Source organism: Vombatus ursinus, unplaced genomic scaffold (assembly GCF_900497805.2).
Source record: "Vombatus ursinus unplaced genomic scaffold, bare-nosed wombat genome assembly UNPS02013930.1, whole genome shotgun sequence".
In the NCBI taxonomy this organism is placed as follows: Eukaryota; Metazoa; Chordata; class Mammalia; order Diprotodontia; family Vombatidae; genus Vombatus; species Vombatus ursinus.
Genome location: NW_020953708.1, coordinates 87,265 through 106,851, shown reverse-complemented (window position 1 = coordinate 106,851; position 19,587 = coordinate 87,265). Strand labels below are relative to the sequence as shown.

Sequence of the window (19,587 nt, the reverse complement as noted above, 5' to 3'; positions counted from 1 at the left end):
TTAGGAAACTGGGTCCTCAATCTGAAGGTCTTCCCATATTCATTAAAAAAAAAAAAGACAAAAACAGTCCCTGCCCTCAAGGAGCTTACTTTCTAAGAACAGAAATGTGCTATTTTATTTTATTTTTCAATTAATAGGTCTGCTTTCCTACCCACCAACCATCTCTATAACCCCTTTGTAATGTGGCATTTATTCTGACTGTTCTATTAAAACTACTCTCTCAAAGTTTAGAAAAAAAAAAAAAAGAATGGTTGGATCATTTCACAACTCCAAGAGTGCATTAGTGTCCCAGCTTTTCCATATCTCCTGAAATATTTGTCATTTTCCTTTTCTGTCATATTAGCCAACCTGATAGGTGTGAGGTGGTACCTCAGTGTTATTTTCATTTGCATTTCTCTAATCAATGGTGATTTAGAACATTTTTTCATATGACTCTAGATAGCTTTGATTTCTTCTACAAACTGTCTATTCATATCCCTTGACCATTTATTAGTTGGCAAATAATGCATAATCTTATAAATTTGACTAAATTCATAATATGTTTGAAAAAGGAAGCTTTTATCAGAGAAACTTGCTGTAAAACTTTTTTCTCAGTTTCCTGCTTTTCTTCTGATCTTGGCTACATTAATTTTGTTTCTGTAAAACTGTTTCAATTTCATGTAATCAGCATGCATGTTGACTCCAGTGATGTTCTCTGTCTCTTGTTTAGTCATTGTAAGCAGCAAAAAGTCTTATCAAGAATTCCACGAAGCCACTGTTGAACCAAAAAAACTTTTATTAACGGCTTAGCACGGCCAGGTGTTCCACATGTGGGCAAACACATGTAAGATAGATACACAGTTTTTTATTCCCGATTCCCAATTTGAATTCCCCTCCCTTGTTTTCCCATTGGCTAGGTACTGTAGAGGTTACAGCCTATCCAAAGCACCTAATTTCCCCATGTGAGTCTCCACCCTTAATTACATCTCCCATTCCCCACATTTCTTTATACCTTATTTGGTCATAGTTCCCTATAGCTATAAGCTGATATGTTGGACCTCAAACTCAGTTTAAACTGATTTTAATGCTCTGAGTGTCCACACCGTGACGAGCGATACGCAGAAGCAACATTCCCAACCTCGTTGCCTACAATCCCGGTTTTTCCTTTTATTTAGTGTTTGTTGCACCTGCATTTTAATTCATTATGTCATATGAAGATTCTAGTTTTGATAACATTATTTGTCATTATTAGAGTTCACCTCAGTCTCTTCATTTAGTAGGACCAACCCCTTTACACAAGGTATTATACAACAGCCTACAGATGTCAGTTCCCCAGCAACTACTATCAAGACAGACTGCCATTCTCTTCCACTTGCCAAACCATAATTCCAACCATCCCGTTAATGAACTATCTATCCCAGAGTTCTCTGCCAATTCTTCAGAATAATAAATAGTCCATTTAAGGCATCTCATGAAGCTGTCTGATTGATGTTCTGGACATTATCCGGTGAAGTTTTCTGGTCTAAGTGCTGTTCAAGCAGCGTCCAGCCGACTCTCTTCTTGTAGAGATCCTTTTTCTTGTGTCCACTCTCCTACAACAGTGATCTTAACACAATTTTAAATTACCTTTCCAATAACCAGATCAAAAAATGAAAGTTAACTCAACCCTTATGTCTCCATTATTATACATTCTTATTCATATTCCCCCATCAGAAGGATGCAATTACACTAAGGAATTAGTAACAGACTCCAATACATACATAAATACATTGAGTAATCAATTTCAAAACAGTACATATCAAGTAATAAAACAATTCCAACTTTTGGTCATGTACAAATAAGTAACCCTTAATTAAAGTGGACGCTTCTTTTAAGGCATTTACAAGATAGACCACAAGCCACTCTTCTTTTAACATTAATTATAACAAACTGAGACAACCCTGATATTAACTAAGTAGCAGAACATTATCCTAGTTTCACAAGTCCTTGGCCTAATTATCCCCGTACCATTATGAGGGTTAAAGGACCCTAGCTTATACAGGTCAAGGATGAATACTTAATTCTAAAATTCTAGACCAAATAGCTCAATCTTATACTTTCATCTTACTATAATAACCTCAGATGTTCCAGTATCAATCTATTATTTAATAAATTTGATATTGTGCTTACAAAACTTATGATTATAGAAATTTGCCATGAAAGAATAAGGACATAACTAAAGTAAGAGAACAATGCTTCCCCAACTTCATGTCAGTCCCAGGCAGAAGCTATATAATAGCCAACTGCATTGAGCCAGGTTTAAAATCTGCCAGGTGTCATAGTGGGGAAATTGAGTCAGGAGAATCCTACCTCAGCTCATGCAGAATAGTCATTGTCCCAACCTTCCCCTGAGAACACCCTCTGTAGTTCATAGATGCAGCTCATAGACCCCCCCCAAAGGGTTGCTGGCATCATGGGTCAGTAGCTCAATCAGTCCCTTGATAATCATACTTGGAGTTAGACTCAGAATAATAATTCATAAACAGCACCTAAGATCTTGGATAGCAAATTCCCATCATCAGGTTTTCAGGTGTGACTATAATCTCCCATTAGTTAGGGAACATCTCTAAAGTGAGCCCCAAGTAGTTTCCGTGTGTTCCTACACATGTTCTAGTTCCTGATTAAATAACATTAAGAGTAAAATCAAATTTCCATTAAGATCATAAGTTGCTACTCTGATACATTTGCAACTCTGTTTCTCAAGCTTATTTATCCTCCTCTAACCATACTTAATCTGAAAGAATAAGACACTTTTGGGGATTGACTCTTGTACATGTGAGAAGTTCAAACACTAATTCTAACCCTTGCTAGGCCATGGAATGAATTCAGATCAAAATAACAAGATCTTCCCCACTTACAACTCATCACAGTAATTGCTTTAGTAGTAATAACACTGATACTGCTCCCATAGAGCTGCTGACTCTGACTCTGTTTTTCAGAAAGCACCCATTAAGACCAGTCCAAGGACACAACAAATTTGGGAAATTCAAACCTTGGAAAACAAACTCAAAATTCACAGTAGGTTTGGACATAATGGTAATCAATATCAAATTATTACTACAATAAATTAGCTTGCAAATGAAAATTTAGTAGGCCTTCTGAAAATCACACAAAAGATTTTGCAAAACATTCCTTCATAAAAGTATTTTTCTTTCTTAAAAACAGCTTGCAATTTATCCTGTTACTATAACAAACTGAATTAATTACAAGGAGATTTTACACGGTCCTTTCTTTGCACAATTACCAAGTTTTCTTTCACAAAAATACTTTTACAAATACTTGATTTAAACAATAACTCCAAATGGCTTAGTTAACAATCTTAAATTTCATAAGTGAGAACCAAATAATTTTAGCTGAAACTTCCCTTTAAATACAGACAAAACTTGGAAGTTTATGACTTCTTAATTACAGTACTTCAAAATGTTACAACACATGGTCAGATAGAATGACCTAACAGCTTTTTAACCCATTTATTTTTCTCTTTTTCTAGGACAGTACAATTCTTAATCTAACAACCTCTAGATTATAAGAGAAATTGCTTTTCTAACATAATAAGTGATACAATAATTTACAACGATACCTTACACATTATAATGTATTTAAAACTTGATAGAACCCATCATCAATATACGATTTTTTTCCTAGTTCTGTAACAGTTCAATTTCTATTCCATTCAAGTAAATTCAGCCCCAAAGTTGCTGTTGCCCCACAATCACTCAAGTGTTGTAAGGCAGCTAGCAATTGTGGAGAAACAAACAATATCCTTTTACAGCCAATTTTTAAGCATTTCCAGAAGAAGAATGGATGAAAAACTATATTTCCTTGCCTCTTGAGATCAGAATTTTTAGCTTTATTTAAACCTAATGGTCTAAACATTTCTATAAATGTGGCTTTCATGAAGATTACCTGTAGGCAATTAGCAAGCATGGGCTATAAAGGTATGAATTTTCTAGCTTTAACTTTTCCTCCATAATTCAACTGATAGGGTATGGGTCCAAGCGAAGACCTTTGCCCCTCACCCCCCCAAAAAATAATTTGGCCTATCAACTGGCCTTTCCTTATAGCTTACGCCCAATCTCCCAGTTCTTTGTTATTCTAATCGAGTCCATTACCAGGCCTTATGGTCCCCTGGTTACTTCCCATCTTTGATCTTATCTAGACCCCATTCAATCTCCCAGTCACTCCCATCAAGATTCTCCCAGGACCCTCCCCTAGTCACCCCAGCTTACACTGTAACTTGAAAGGTGTCCGAAAGTCCTTTCCCCTTTATCTTGAACCTGTACCAAAAGAATTGCTTTTGTTCCCTTACCCTATGTTCCTCTGTCCTTTAATTCCTTAAACCATAAAGAATTCCCTTTGTCTCCTTTATCCTATGTCGTAAAATCCTTCCTTGACCTGTCTCTAATCTTTTTTTGTTTGTTTTTTCTTTTCTTTCTTTTTGGTAACTTTTTTTTTAAACTAATTTATTTTGATTTAGCAACCATCACTTCTATAAGCTTTTGAGTTTTAAATTTTTCTCCCCCTCCCTCCCCAAGACGGCATGCAATCTGATATAGCCTATACATATACATTCCTATTAAACATATTTTCACATTAGTCATGTTGTAAGGAAGAATTAGAACCAGTAGAAGGAAGCACAAGAAAGAGGAAACAAAACAAAACAGAAGAAAAAAAAAGGGAAAATAGTATGCTTCAATCTGCATTCAAACTCCATAGTTCTTTCTTTGTATGTGGATAGCGTTTTCCATCTTGAGACTTTTGGAAATGTCTTAGATCCTTGCATTCCTGAGAAAAGCTAAGTCTATCAAAGTTAGTCATTGCACAACATGGGTGTTATTGTGTACAACATTCTCCTGGTTCTGCTCACTTCACTCAGCATCAGTCCATACAAGTCTTTCCAGGTTTTTCTGAAGTCTGCCTGCTCATCATTTCTTGTAGCACAATAGTATTCCATTACATTCATGTGCCACAACTTGTTCAGCTATTCTCCAATTGATGGGCATTCCCTCAGTTTCCAATTCTTTGCCACCACAAAAAGAGCTGCTACAAATATTTTTGTACATGTGGGTCCTTTTCCCATTTGTATGATCTCTTTGGGATATAGCCCTAGAAGTGCTATTGCTGGGTCAAAGGGTATGCACATTTTTATAGCCCTTTGGGCATAGTTCCAAATTGCTCTCCAAAATGGTTGGATCATTTCACAACTCCACCAACAATGCATTAGTGTTCCAATTTTCCCACATCTTTTCCAACATTTATCATTTTCCTGTAGCTGCCCTACTTTTGCAAACTCTCAAAGTCTTCTAGTTTTAAGTATACTCTTTCATTTCCATATTCCACTCAAATGTCAGCCTTTTACAGTAGAGTAAATTCATCTTATTAATCTTTCTAGGTAACTTCCTTCTAAGTAATTTCATTTATATGTTAATTTTGAATCATCATATTTTCACATAAGATAAACAGTGATCCTTAGGGAAGTAGTGGGACTAGTCTTCTCAAGTGGGCAGGCAAGAGAATATTAGCTCTAAAACCTTTTGAGTAAGTAGGAGCCTTGCAAAATGGAAGAAAAGGTAGGGTTAATCAGCTCTTTATTCTTCCTTTCAGGGAGCAAAGAATTTAATGGAGAATTTAATTTCATCTACAACTCAGAACTTAGTCTACACCAGAGAATTCACACTGGAGAGTAAATTTATGAATATAGTGAATGTGGGAAGGCCTTCAATAGGAAGTCACATCTTACTCTCCATTGGAGAATTCATTCTGGAGAGAAACCTTATGAATGGAGTGTTTGTGGGAAGGCTGTTAGGGATAAGTCATATCTTACTGTGCATCAAAGAATTTATTCTGGAGAGAAACCTTATGAGTGTAAGGAGTGTGGGAAGGCCTTCTGGAGTAAGAAACAACTTACTGTGCATCAGAAAATTCATACTGGAAAGGAACCTTATGAATGTAGTATATGTGGGAAAGCCTTCAGCAGTAAGAGAAATCATAATATTCATCAGAGCATTCATACTAGAGAGAATCTTATAAATGTAGTAAATGTAGGAAGGTATTCAGGAGTAAGAAACAACTTACTTTTCATCATAGTATTCATACTAGAGAGAAAACTTATGAATGTAGTGAGTGTGGAAAGGACTTCAGGAGTAAGACGCAACTTACTGTGCATCAAAGAATTCATACTGGAAAGAAACCTTTTGAATAGAGTGAGTGTGGGAAGGCCTTCATGAGAAAGCTACAACTTAACTGTGCATTAAAGAATTCATACTAGAGAGAAACATTAAGAATGCAGTAAATGTAGAAAGGCATTCAGTAGTAAGATGCAACTTATTTTTCATCAGAGCATTCATATTGGAGAGAACCCTTATGAATATTCTGAATGTGAGAAGGCCTTTAAATAGAGGACATGACTTTATGTCCATCTGAGAGTTCATACTTGAGAGATTCCTCATGAATGTACAGATCAGGAGGATCATCCATCACAACTCAGATTTTATTGAATAGAAGAGATTTCATACCGGTGAGGGGCATAATGAATGTGGAAAGCCCTTCAAAAGTAAGGCACAACTTACTGTACACCAGAACATTTATACTGGATAGAAACCTAATTAATGTAGTGAATATGGGAAGGCCTTCAAGCATAAGACACAATTTATTATGCATTGAAAATTCATACTGGGAAGATTCTTTGTGAATATAAGGAGCATGGGAAGGCCTTCAACTACAACTCATAACTTACTGGACATCACAGAATTCATGCTGAAAAGAAACCTTATGAATGTACTATATGTGGGGAAACCTTCCTCCTGACTTTGGAACTTACTATCAGCACCTTAATACTGGAGAGAGACCTTATGAATTTAATGAATGTGGAAGCCCTTCAGAATGAAGACACAACTTAGCATCAAAAGATCTATTCTGGAGAGAAACTTTATGAGTTACAGAATGTATGTTGGAAGGCATTTTGACTGAGGACACTACTCGGATGTCCTTTAGAGAATTCACACTCTGTAGAATCTTTGTGAATGTAAGGAATGTGGGAGGATCCCATAGCTGTCTAGACTATGATTCTGAGTCCTTATATGATGTTCTAAGAGCCTAGTGTTCTGAATGTGAAAGTGAAGGATTTCAGTGACGTGCTGGTAAACAGCAGGAGTAACTATTACTCTTTTAATGTTGCCACAGGCCTTGTCATCTAATTAGTGACATATGAATGGAAGAATGAGATTCTTATTATAGTCAAATGATACGAACAGGGAGTTTGTTTTTTGTTGTTGTTTTTTTTTAAGGCGATTGAGGTTAAGTGACTTGCCCAGGGTCACACAGATAGTATCAAGTGTTTGGTCTGAGGCTGGATTTGAACTAAGGTCCACTGCGCTGTGAACAGGGACCAACAAGACTTAATCAGCTTTTCGAAAAAACTATTTACCTGAGCAGTTAGGTGGTACAGTGGATAGAGCAATGGCCCTGGAGTCAGGAGGACCTGAGTTCAAATCTGACCTCAGATACTTGATACTAGCTAGCTGTGTGACTCTGGGCAAGTCACTTAACCCCATTGTCTAGCAAAGAAAAAAAAAAAAGAAAAACTATTTACTAAGATGGTATAAGAACAATTGATTCTACACATTTTCTGAAAGTTTGGGTTGGATGAAATGGCCACTGAAGCCATCTAGCTCCAAGTTATGGGAGTCTGTGTTTCTGTTCATTCATTAAAAATGATGGGAAAGAAAAGGGAACATATCACACAGTCATAATATAGTAGTGATGAGGGACTTCAGTTATTTGGACATTTGATAACGCCCCCTACCTTCCTCTAGGGCAAGAGGAGAAAAGATAAAATGGCTTGACAAGTCTGAATGACAATTTCTTCCTTCAAGAAGAATGGGAGTCCAATCATGAAAATTCTATTCTGAACCCAATTCTCATCATAAGAATGGAACTAACGGAAAGCTGGGGAGCAAGTGGCCAAGCCAATCTAGAGATTGTGTTACATTGTGTTAAAGATCGTGTTAGAGAAGATGTCAATTGACAGCAAATCCCCAAAACTGAAAAAAAACGTTTTTGAAAGAATTTGGTTGATTCAGCAGAGGAGAAAGCCAGAAAAGGGTATGGCTCCCTCTCTCAAGTCTCTGAAAAGTTGACATTATATAGGGTTCAGACAAGGACTTAATGACAAGCAGCTGGTTGCCAGCAGGTAAAAGTTAGGCAGTTTTCAGAAAGGGACAGTTCCCAGGGAAGGTTGGTTGAGTTGTGTGTCAGCACGTAAGTGTAAACATTCAGTCAAATTTGAACGGCTCAAAAGTTGTTGGGTGGCCCTAAAACCTAGCTGGAGCCAAAACAAGAACTGAATGTAATCTTGCAGCCATCTGTCTTCCCTGGAGCATCTCTGAGGTCAGTGTTAGCACTCTAGTAAGCTTTGGGTTAAGTAATTTCTACCATAAAAAGCTGGGTTCAAACCATATTAATAAATAAAGTATTTTCCCCACAAAGGAAAGGTAAGTTGGGAAAATTTTGACATGTGCACTCAATTTTGGCAGAGATTTCAAGGATTTGAAAAAAAAAGGATAGTCATGCTCATAGGAAAAATATAATTATGTGTGAGGGTCTCAGAATGAGAAGCTTTCAAGAATGAATTTCTTACGATTCGAACAGAAACAAGTCCAATGAGGAGCAAAATGATGGATTTTCTAAGGAAAATTATATTAATTTATAAGGAACTAATCACCCAATGTAGTTTACAAAACACACACACACACACACAAAACACCACTAGACCTTACCATCCTCCTGAAGTGGGTATAACGTTTCTCTCTTCCTTTCCTTCACCAAACTTCCTGTAAAGGCTACCTCACTTATTATTCCATTTATTCTCATCTTTGAGGGATTTGCTGACATGATGTCTAGGTCAAGAGTTCTGGGGGACAGAATCAAGTTTCTTGGTTACCACACAGAATAAGAATAGAAATCTAGATTGTTTAAACTGGCTGGTGTGTCCCCTTTGGGTTTCTTTTTCCTTAGTCCTAGTGGGGCAATAGTGGTGTATGCTAGGGGCAAAGCTGTTGATTCTGGGGGCAAACGTTCAGGTAGTTTATGGGATGGAGGTGAAAAGAGAAGATGGCTTCCCAATGAAGAGGTTCCTTTACAGCATGATGTGTGGATCCATAACAGGTGATCTGTGTATAGATAGCAATTTTGGTTGCTAACAGTACCTTACATAGACTCCTCCAGTGGGATAGGGGCTGTCTTGATAGACTTTAATAAAAGTCAATTGAGGTACAGAAGTCTGAGTTTTATCAATTTATTACAAGTGTGTGAACCTGTGAATAATATGAGTCAAAAGACTATCTCAGGCCAGTGATGCAGAAGAGGGGCAGCTCCTTTTTATAAGAATACAACAAAGAATGAACTGGGTAGGTGAAGCAAATAATACAAATAGTTATAGGGTTGGTAGTATCATGGAGGTGAGGAAGACATGATGGGTTATATTAAGAATGACTAGAACCCAGATGGGGCTAGCAAATACCCCTCTCTGTCTTGGAGGAATGCTTGATTGATTTATGAGACCCATCTACATCCTGAGGCTATTGATGGTACACCAGGTAGGAGACTCCCTGGCTCCTGGGGGGGAGATAAGACCTTCCATAATCATACAAGGAAATGCAAGGATGGACAATATATTTAATGGCAATGTACCAGGTCAGCTTCTAGGCCTTCAAAGATAGCAAGAAGATGTTATTGGATTTTCCAGGAGCTGAAGGTATAAGGGATGATAAGTTTTCTTTGACCTAACTCAGAAAGTAGCTGAACTCCCGTGACTTAAAATATTCATTATTTGAATCCACCTGCAAGGTTAGAGATGTTGGACCAGATCCCTAATATCCACATGCATTCCTCAAGGATAACATATTTCCTTCAGGCAAGAACACAACAGTGATTAACAGGAGAACTGAAATTCTAAACTTTGCTTGTAGGCAAAGAGACAAAAAAAAAATGTGGCTTGAACAATCATACAAAATGGGACAGTGATACAGAATAGGATCAAGTACAGAATAGAATCAATTATAAAATGATGGAGAATCAATTTAATTTCTTCTAAGGGAACTTTTCTCCCTGATGAGCTCAGTAGATGGTGCCAGGTAGTAGGAGCAAAATTCCTGCTACCTTTTGGTGAATTCACTAGTAGCAATGTTTTCATAGCTGCTATTTTCTCTGTTAATTGAAAACCTACTTGGTGTGGAGCACCATGCATCTCATCTGTTTTTAGGATCTGCTTTTCTGTTCAGAGTTTTGAAGTATATGAAGGAATGTCAGTCTACTTATGTCTACTCTCCTTTCAAATCTTAGTTGTGACATTTAAATGTGCTGCTTGTTTCACATTTTGGGGCTAGTTTATTTGACTCCCAGGGAGAAGAAATTAAGCATTGCTATGGGATTTACACAATTACAAAACGTGAGAGATGGAAGGGATTTCGATGGCAATCCAGTCCAACTCAGATAGCAAAGGAATCCCCATTCACTATAGCACCCCTGACAAATAATAGCTCAGCCTCTGCTTAAAGACCTCCAAGGAGGGGAAACCACCACTTTTCAAGGCAACTCATCCCACTCTTGAACAGCTCTAATTGTTAGGAAGTTTTTGATGGTAAGCCTCAATTTCCCACTTTGCACCATTAACCCACTCTTCTTGCTTTTGCCCTTTGCAGTCAAATAGGAAAAGTAGAATCCCTTCTGTCTTGAAGACAGTTATCACCCCTTAGTCTTCTCTTCAGGCTAATTATCCCACTTCCCTCAAATGATCTTCTCATGTCATAGAGTCAAAGCCCTCCACCATCCTAGCTGCCTTCCTCTGGACACTCTCCAGCTTATCAATGTCCTTCTTAGATCATAGCACCCAATACTTGACAGTAATTCAGATGTGCTCTGACTAGGGCACTGGGACTACTTCCCTATTCTTGGAAGCTATGACCCTCTTCATACAAATCAAGGTGACATTCGGTAAAATCATGTTAACTAGTTAGGAGGGGGTCTCCAAAATCCATAGCAACTGAGAAAATAAATTTAGTTCACATCCACCAGAAAGTCCCATGACAGATACCACTCAGCATCAGAAAAACCCAGTGCTGATCGCCTGACCAGGTTGACTCATCTACCATCCATCTTCCTTATCTCTGTCAGAAGACAGGACGAGTTTGTAGCCTTAAGATTTGCATACATAAGCTCTTTAAAAATCTATTATGGGTATTAAATCCAAATCTGATCCATAGATATTTATTCCATTGTTTAACAAAAACCCTTAACAATCAATTAGTAATCAATAAGCAATTTCACAGATTACACTAGGAAAAGTAGGAAAAAACACGCAAATCATTAAGAGAAATGAATAAAGTGAAGGTTAACTTATTGTTAAAAATCACTTAACACAGCAAATAACCAGAGATTTTTCCTTTATTTGAGAGATATTTTAACAAATTAAAAAAACACCTCACAATTAGTTTTAAAAAAAGTTTATCTGACCTAGGAATAAAAATTTTTTAAAAAATACATGTCTATCACATGAAAGGTAAGCAAACTCTTGTATTCTATAATTTTCACTTGCATTATAGTTAAGCATAGAAAAGAATGTTCAAATCCAAGTTCAGGCACTTACTAACTGTGTGACCCTGGACAAGTCACTTCACCTTAGTTTCCACATCTATAAAATATGGGCTACAACAGCACCTGCTTCCCAGGTAGTTGTGACGACCAGATGAGACAGCCCTTGTAAAGTACTTAGCCGTGCCTGGAACACAGGAAGCTCCACCTAAACGTTAGCTCTTAGTTTTATTGAGCCCATCTACCAGACCACGGGCATTCCCCAGGTAAGTGGAGGAAAGGACGGTAGGAGGGGCCGTGGCTCCTGGCAGGAAGGGCGGGGAGGGCTCAGCCCCAGGCATGCGCAGAAGGCGCCTCAGTCTCCAGACTACGCTTCCCAGAAGGCCGTGCTCGTCTCAGAGGCATTTTCTAAAAAGAGGGCGGGCCGTCCCTTGCGTCACTTCCGCCAGCCTTCTTTCAGCCTCTTTCGTGGTTATTTGTGGCTCGTTCCCTTTCTCTGTCCTGAGCTGATGTGTGACGGGGTGAGCGGGGCCAGGCCCAGGCGGAGCCGGCTGTGGGGTGCGGCGGGGTCGGAGCACCGGGGGCTAGCTGGGGAGCATCCGGAGAACGGGAGGAACGTCGCCGGAGGAGGAAGGAAGCCCCCGAGGGCCTCCCAGGAGTCTGGGGGTGGCCCATGCGGGGATAGGGGGGCGGGGTTGGAGGCCGACCAGGCGGAGGCGGAGCCTGGGGGCGGATTCTAATCTTCCTTCAGTCCCGCCCGCATCCAACGCTCCCTCCCTCATCTCCCTACAGTGGAGTAGTGGGAATGTCTGAGCAGGGCAGACCCCCAGTGTGACCCTCATTCTCCTGCTTCTCCTTTCCTCCCCAGCTCTACCTTCTGTGGCCTCTGCTCTGCCCCAGGAGGACAGCCTGGAGGAAGAAGGAATGGCTCCTGCCCTGACAGCCAGGCCCGGAAAGGTGAGTGCCACTTGCTGTTTTCCTGAACTAGCACCTCAGGCCAGAGACAGTGGGATGGGTTTCTTTGTCCTGTCCTGTAACACTAGGAATTGTGGGCATCGGAGAATCATATGTAGAGGCAAAAGATGCCATATACACCAATGTGTCCTCTCCCCACAAAAAAAGGCTATTCGTTTACTTTTTTTTTTCTAATTTTGAATTTCAAATTCTTCCCTTCCCTCCAATCCTTCCCCCACTCATTGAGAAGGCAAACAATGGGATATCTATTATACTTGTGAAGTAATGCAAAACATTTCCATATTGGCCATAGTCCAAAAAGAGTAAGAAAAATGAAAGTGAAAAAGAATATGCTTCAATTTGTACTCAAAAGTTCATCAATTATTTCTTCATTTTTTATGAGTCCTTTGGAATTTTCATGGATCATTGTATTCATCAGAATAGCTAAGTCTGTCACAGTAAATCATTATTGCTGCTACTGTGCCCAGTCTTCTCCTAGTTCCTCTTACTTTTCATATTTATTGATTTTATTTTTAATTTAACATTTCCATAACATAGTATAATAAAAAAGATAATTGCATATGAAACTACCAATCTCTTATGTACATCTTGATATTCCTTTTAAATATATAATAAAGTTATAATGTAAATTTATTTTTCTTCTTTTTTTCCCCTTCCACCATTAGACAAAAATAGATATGCACACACACACATGAATATGTATATATGGATATATGTGCACATGTATATATAAAATTATTCTATATGTAGTTTTATTTATCAGTTGTATTTCTTTTTATTTCCATTCAGTTCTCTCCAGATAGCGATAATATCTAGCTTATCTTAAATTCTATTCACTTCCTTGACATCTTATTTATTTTTTGTTTGGATTGATCTAGTTCAGAGAGGAAAAGATTAAAGACCCTGACTATTATAGTACTACTATCTATCTCCACTTGTAATTCATTTAACTTTTTTTGGTAAAAATTTAGATGCTACAGTATTTGGTGCATATAGATTCAGTAATGCTATTGTGCATTCTGGAAAGATGGCAGAGTAGGTCAGAAATGTCTAGACTCTCCAGATTTTCTTCTCAAACAGACAGAAAGTTGGCACAAGAATGTATGGAGAGTGGCAAAAATAAAGCGTTAAGGCAGTTGTCTTCCTAAGACAACTTGAGAGGACCTCAGAAAAGAAAGGACCTCCAAGGGCTGAGGTCTGGCCTAAATGAAGCATAGTCACCTCCAAGCCAATTCCACTGAATCAACAAATAACAGGCCCCGGATCAGCTCTGTCAGGAAGCAGACTAGGCCTCAAGACGTTGCACTTCACAAACTTGTACTTCAAAATTTCATCTAAGGAACAGCAGGTGGCTGAGTGTGGGAAGATTGAAGAACCCTCTCCTCCTGCCCCTCCCCCCACCTGTTTCCAGAAGCTAGGCCTAGAGGTGCTGACCAGAAGTGATCCCAGGTTATGGCTGTTGGTGAGGAGAATCGAGCACATGCACAGTGAGTGCAGTACTTCAGGGAGCAAGAACATTTTTGGGACAGCATGTCTGGGGGTCCTAACTTGTTCAGAGGAGGAGAAGAGTCCCTGAGGTTGAACCCTTCCACGAAATTCAAAAACTGGCATAGGACAACGTTACCCACAACTCGGGCTTAAAACATGATCATAATAATAAATTGCCAAAGATAAAAAAAGTGAGTAAGCAAAGGAAAAAGAACCCAACCATAGATAGATACTTTGGTGAAGAAGATCTGGGTTCATATTCAGAGGAAACTAGTGAGGTAAAAAAAGCCATTCCTACCCCAAAGAGCACTGTTAAATGGTCACAAGCCAAAAAAAGAGCTCTTGGATGAACTTAAAAAGGAATTGAAAATCAAATAAGATAGACTGCGGAAAAATTAGGAAAAAAGAAGGCAAGCAATTCCATATAGGTTATACCCGTGTAGTCATGCAAAACATTTTCATAATAGTCACGTTGTGAAAGTCTAACTGTATTTCCTTCCATCCTATCCTGCCCCTTGTTTATTCTATTCTCTCCTTTAACCCTGTCCCTCCTCAAAAGTGTTTGTTTCTGATTACCCTCTCCCTCAATCTGCCCTCCCTTCTATCATGCCCCCATCTCTTATTTCCTTACCCCCTATTTTCCTGTAGAATTAGATTTCCAAACCCAATTGAGTGTGTATATTATTCCCTCCTTAAGCCAAAAAACAACATACATTTAAAATTGAGGTCATTGGAACCATTTACAACAGTAAGCATTTATTAAACACCTACAAAGTACCAGTACTGTACTAAGTAGGGAGGATACAAAGGATGGCAATGATGGCTCCTGCCCTTAAGGAGCTTACAAAGTAATTGGAGAGGAATTCTTTTCTAAACATTTTTATTCAACTAAATTTTAATTTATAGAATAAAACAAGCATTTCCAAAACAGTATAATTAAAAAAAAAGATGATTGCACATGAAAATGCAAATCTGTTATGTACAACTTGCTTTTCCTTTTAAATATATAACAAAGTGATCATGTAAATTTCTTTTTTTCCCTTCCATTCCCAACCCTAGAGATGGCATCAATTTCACACACACACACACCCATGTAAGATCATTCTATACAACTTCTACTTATCAATTCTTTCTGGTAGAGGAATTCTTAAGTGCCTACTACATACCAGGCACTGTACTGGGAACAAATAAATAAGTGAAACAATCCCTTGTGGCAAATGAAAGATGAAATGACTGAGGAAATAAATGTTCAGTCTTTTGAGCATATCAGTTTATTAAGCAGTGCGTGGTAATTGCACAGCAAACTGGGACCAGGCACCTTCCTCAGCTTAGGGCTGGACCCTGAATATAGGGGGAGACATACTTTTATACATTAAAAACAATCAAAGACCAATTAATTAAAAGCAAACAATACAGTATTATGTAATCTGATTTCTAATTGGAGGAAAGATTAAGGACTTTCCATGTTGGGAGGGGAGAAGTCAACACGTTCAATTCCCTGAAACAGAAAATGAGGTATCTCACTGCCCCTAAGTGTCTGTATACAATCAAAGAAACATGGAAACAATAAATAATTATTCAGTATGGGATCAGTTTTCAGATAAGATATGGGTTGCTTGAGATGTACAATTGTGAGAAAATTCCTTACATCAATCTTTTTGTATCTGACTGGGTTTCTGGTCAGAATAACTTGGTCCTTAGTTCAGGGTCTCTGAATAGCAGTAGAGGTGGTCTCATTTCCCAGTCACGCAGGGGTAAGTTCAAACAATGCAATAATGTTTTCTCCCAATTCCCACAATTGAAAAACTTTTTCTCACAAGACAAAAGTTGGACTAGACCTATAATTGAACAGAAAAAGAACTGAGCTACCTCCAGAATTGAGTCACAAAATGGAGTCAGTGTGGTTGACTCAATTTTCTCAATTCCCTGTACCGCTTGCTGTGCTAAAATCCTCAATTCCCTTACCTTGTTAGCAAGCAGTTTACATTTGAACTTCGTAACAGTTAGAGCTACAGCTGAGTAAGAACAAATGTTTCTGGTGTTTCAGGAGTCAGTGACATTTAAGGACGTGGCTGTGGAATTCACCCAGGAGGAGTGGGTACAATTGAACGCATCTCAGAAAAAGTTGTACAGAGATATGATGCTGGAGAACTATGGGAACTTGGTGTCTTTGGGTAAGAACAGCTACCCCTTTGGAGTCTTGATATATGCTATGACAATTTTCAAGATTTTAACAGTTATTCTTTGGCATACAAGAGGAAAACATTCCTAATCCTTTTGTAGCAAGAGACAGATTACTTGTGCTGCCTGTTTCTAGGAAAAAGATCTTTGCTTAGTATGCCTGGAAATTGATTTCTTGATTTGTTCTTATTCTCGACAATGTATCTTCCCCTCTCTGTTGCTTCAAATCCAAGATTTCCTTTTTAATCCCAATGTAGGTTTCATCATACACAATGTTCTCACAGTCTAAGCAGAGAGTGAGTTAATGAACTATTTTTCTCTAAGTTCTATTCAGTAGTCCATTCTACCATAATATAGAATATCCATAATATAGAATATCTTTTGGTGGTCCTTTGTATTATCCTTGAGGTCTTTGTAGCATGCCTACTTGAGGGCTTGAACTCACTTTGAATTCTTTTGTTAAGTTTTATAGATGCTTTTAAAAATATGTGATTTCTCTTCCCCCTGACACCTTAAAAAAAAAAAAAAGAAAAAGAAACAACCCTACTTCTCCCTTCAACCAGCCCATTAAGCCTTTCTTAGTTGGGGAAAAAAAAAATCTCAGGCAAAATGAGCTAACATATTGCCCTTGATGGAATAAGGTATATTCCGGACCCTTATTCCCCTACCTTTCTACTAAGAGTTGGAAAGAGTATTTCATCTATCTGTTAAGATGACTCCCTAGTACTTTTTCATTTTCAACAAACAGGATTTGCAGTTTCCAAACTAGATGTGATCTACCAGTTGGAAAGAAAGGGAAGTGTTTTGGATTTCAGAGGCAGATATTCCAAGAAACAGCTGTCCAGGTGACTTCATAAAAACTAAGCAAATGGGTCATTGCAAAATCTAGCTCTGTTGGTCATTTTAGGTCAGAGTTCTTCTAAAATGTTGATTAGAGTGGTCTATCAAAGTTTCTCAGAACTCTTGAGAAGAGCTGAGGCTTTAGAGCTTCATTTTTTACCTCAAGAAGTTTTTTTTAATATATCTCTTTACTGCGCTGTACCTCCACTCAAAGAAAGTTGTTGCCTCTGCACAGAGCAGTTATTTCTCTTCTGTTCATTGAAGATTATTTTATCTTCAATAGATATTCTCTGACTCACTTGTGTGAGTTCATTCTCCCTTTTAAAGTAAGCACATTAGTTAAGATATTAAGTAATGTACTCTTTTTGCTTCTGAGTTCTCCTCTGATATTTTCTTGTTTTGTTTTTATGATTACGTTGCTTTGCTGCAGTTACTTTAAAAAATATTTAATCCTAACCTAATTTCCTTTTTTTCAGTCTGTCATGTTATGTGTCATCCTGTTTTTTGTTATGCTTTGAAATTATATTTATAAAGGCAAATAATACGTTCATATGACTTGTTTAACCATAACCTCATCTTTGGACCTATAAAGTTTTCATCATTTTGCAATTTCACAACAAGCTATTTTGAAAATTTTAGAGTTTTTTGCTTTCAGTAACATTTTGAGGATATATAAACCTAGTAGTGAGACCATTGGGTGAAAGGATATCAGCAGTTTTGTAGCTGTAGCTGAAATTGCTATTAGTTTTCAGAACAAGGCAGCAGCAGCTTAGTAATTACCTATTTCAATATAACTGCCAAAATTTATCATTTTAAATTATCTTTGCTAATTTGGTCGCTATTTATTGGTAGCTTCAAATTTTTTCCATTTTTACTTCTTTGATTATCAGAGTTTGAGTAATGTTCCAGGTAAATTTTAGTACTTTCTCTTGTCAGAAATACCTGCATATCTTACTCTTAGAAATTTCAATTTCTTACAAAGTAGATGTGTTGGATCTTCAGAGAATATTTATGGCAACAATTATAACATTTTCCCTCCTCGTATTTATTGTTTATTCTGTTCACTTCATGTATCTATTTCTTCTCACTTAAACTCAATTCTCAATTTCTTTCTGTTCATTCTTTTTCCTTCTTATTTCCACCTCAGATGGTAAGAATACATTTGCAAGTTGTCAAAGTCTTCTGTTTTTTCTGAACAGTCTTATTCCATTCAAATGTTAGCCACTTAAAGTAAAGTAAGGCTTCATTCATTCCTCCTGGTAATTTCATCTTAAATCAATTCATTTACATATGTTACCTTTGAGTCATCATACTTTCACATAAGATAAATTGATCCTTAGTCAAAGACTAGTGAGACTAGCCCTCTCAAGTGAGAAGGGAAGAGAACAGCTCTAAAACCTTGAGCAACTAGGAAACTTGGGAAAAGGCTAAAAAAGGCAGGGTTAACCAGCTTTTTATTCTTCCTTTCAGAGAGCAGAGAATTTACTGGAGATAAAACTCTTGAATGTAATGAATGTGGGAAGGCCTTCCAAAGCAAGGAGCATCTTGCTGTGCATCAGACAGTTCATACTGGAGAGAAACCTTATACGTGCAGTGAATGTGGGAAGGCCTTCAGAGATAAGAGAATACTTACTGTGCATCAGAGAATTCATACTGGAGACATTCTTTATGAATGTAAGGAATGTGGGAAGGCTTTTCTCTACAACTCAGAACTTACTCAACATCAAAAAACTCATACAGGAGAGAAAACTTACGAATGTAGTGAATGTGGGAAGGCCTTCAGGAGCAAGACACAACTTACACAGCATGAGAGAATTCATACTGGAGAGAAACCTCATAAATGTAGTGAATGTGGAAAGGCCTTCAGGACTAACTCACAACTTAAAGTGCATCAGAGAATTCATGCTGAAGAGAAACCTTATGAATGTAGTGAATGTGGGAAGGCCTTCAGGATTAAGATAGAACTTTTACTGCATCAGAGAATTCATACTGGGGAGAAACCTCATAAGTGTAATGTATGTGGGAAGGCCTTTACTTTCAAGAGATATCTTACTCGACATCAGACAATTCATACTGGAGAGAAACCTTGTGAATGCAGTGAATGTGGAAAGGCCTTCAGGAGGAAGACACAACTTACTGTGCATGAGAGAATTCATACTGGAGAGAAACCTTATGAATATAGTGAATGTGGAAAGGCCTTCAGCAGGAAGTCACAGCATACTGACCATCAGAAACTTCATACTGGACGCTTTCTTTATGAATGTAAGGAGTGTGGGAAGGGTTTCCTGTACAACTCAGACCTTATTCGACATCAAAGAATTCATACTGGAGAGAAACCTTATGAATGTAGGGAATGTGGGAAGCGCCTTCAGGAGCAAGACACAACTTACACAGCATGAGAGAATTCATACTGGAGTGATTCTTTATGAATGTAAGACATGTGGGATGGTTTGTCCCTGCAACTCAGAACTTATTCAACATCAAAGAATTCATAAT

The 19,587-nt window shown here is 38.0% G+C and overlaps 1 protein-coding gene across 1 annotated transcript; it reads left to right on the top strand.

Annotated features, from left to right (window-relative positions):
• The first annotated feature begins 12,051 nt into the window (after nucleotides 1-12,051).
• Nucleotides 12,052-19,587, top strand: LOC114040643 (zinc finger protein 331-like). The gene is made up of 4 exons (XM_027858753.1): nucleotides 12,052-12,128; nucleotides 12,476-12,564; nucleotides 16,118-16,244; nucleotides 18,562-19,587. Exons 2-4 carry the CDS (start codon nucleotides 12,532-12,534, stop codon nucleotides 19,488-19,490), a joined length of 1,089 nt encoding a protein of 362 aa, XP_027714554.1. The 5' UTR covers nucleotides 12,052-12,128; nucleotides 12,476-12,531; the 3' UTR covers nucleotides 19,491-19,587.

Bases quoted from the DNA above. Each gene is read 5' to 3' on its own strand.
- LOC114040643 (XM_027858753.1), top strand. From the start codon at position 12,532: ATGGCTCCTGCCCTGACAGCCAGGCCCGGAAAG. The intron at 12,565-16,117 runs GTGAGTGCCACT...CTGGTGTTTCAG, and splicing joins TGACAGCCAGGCCCGGAAAG to GAGTCAGTGACATTTAAGGA. The intron at 16,245-18,561 runs GTAAGAACAGCT...TCTTCCTTTCAG, and splicing joins TGGGAACTTGGTGTCTTTGG to AGAGCAGAGAATTTACTGGA.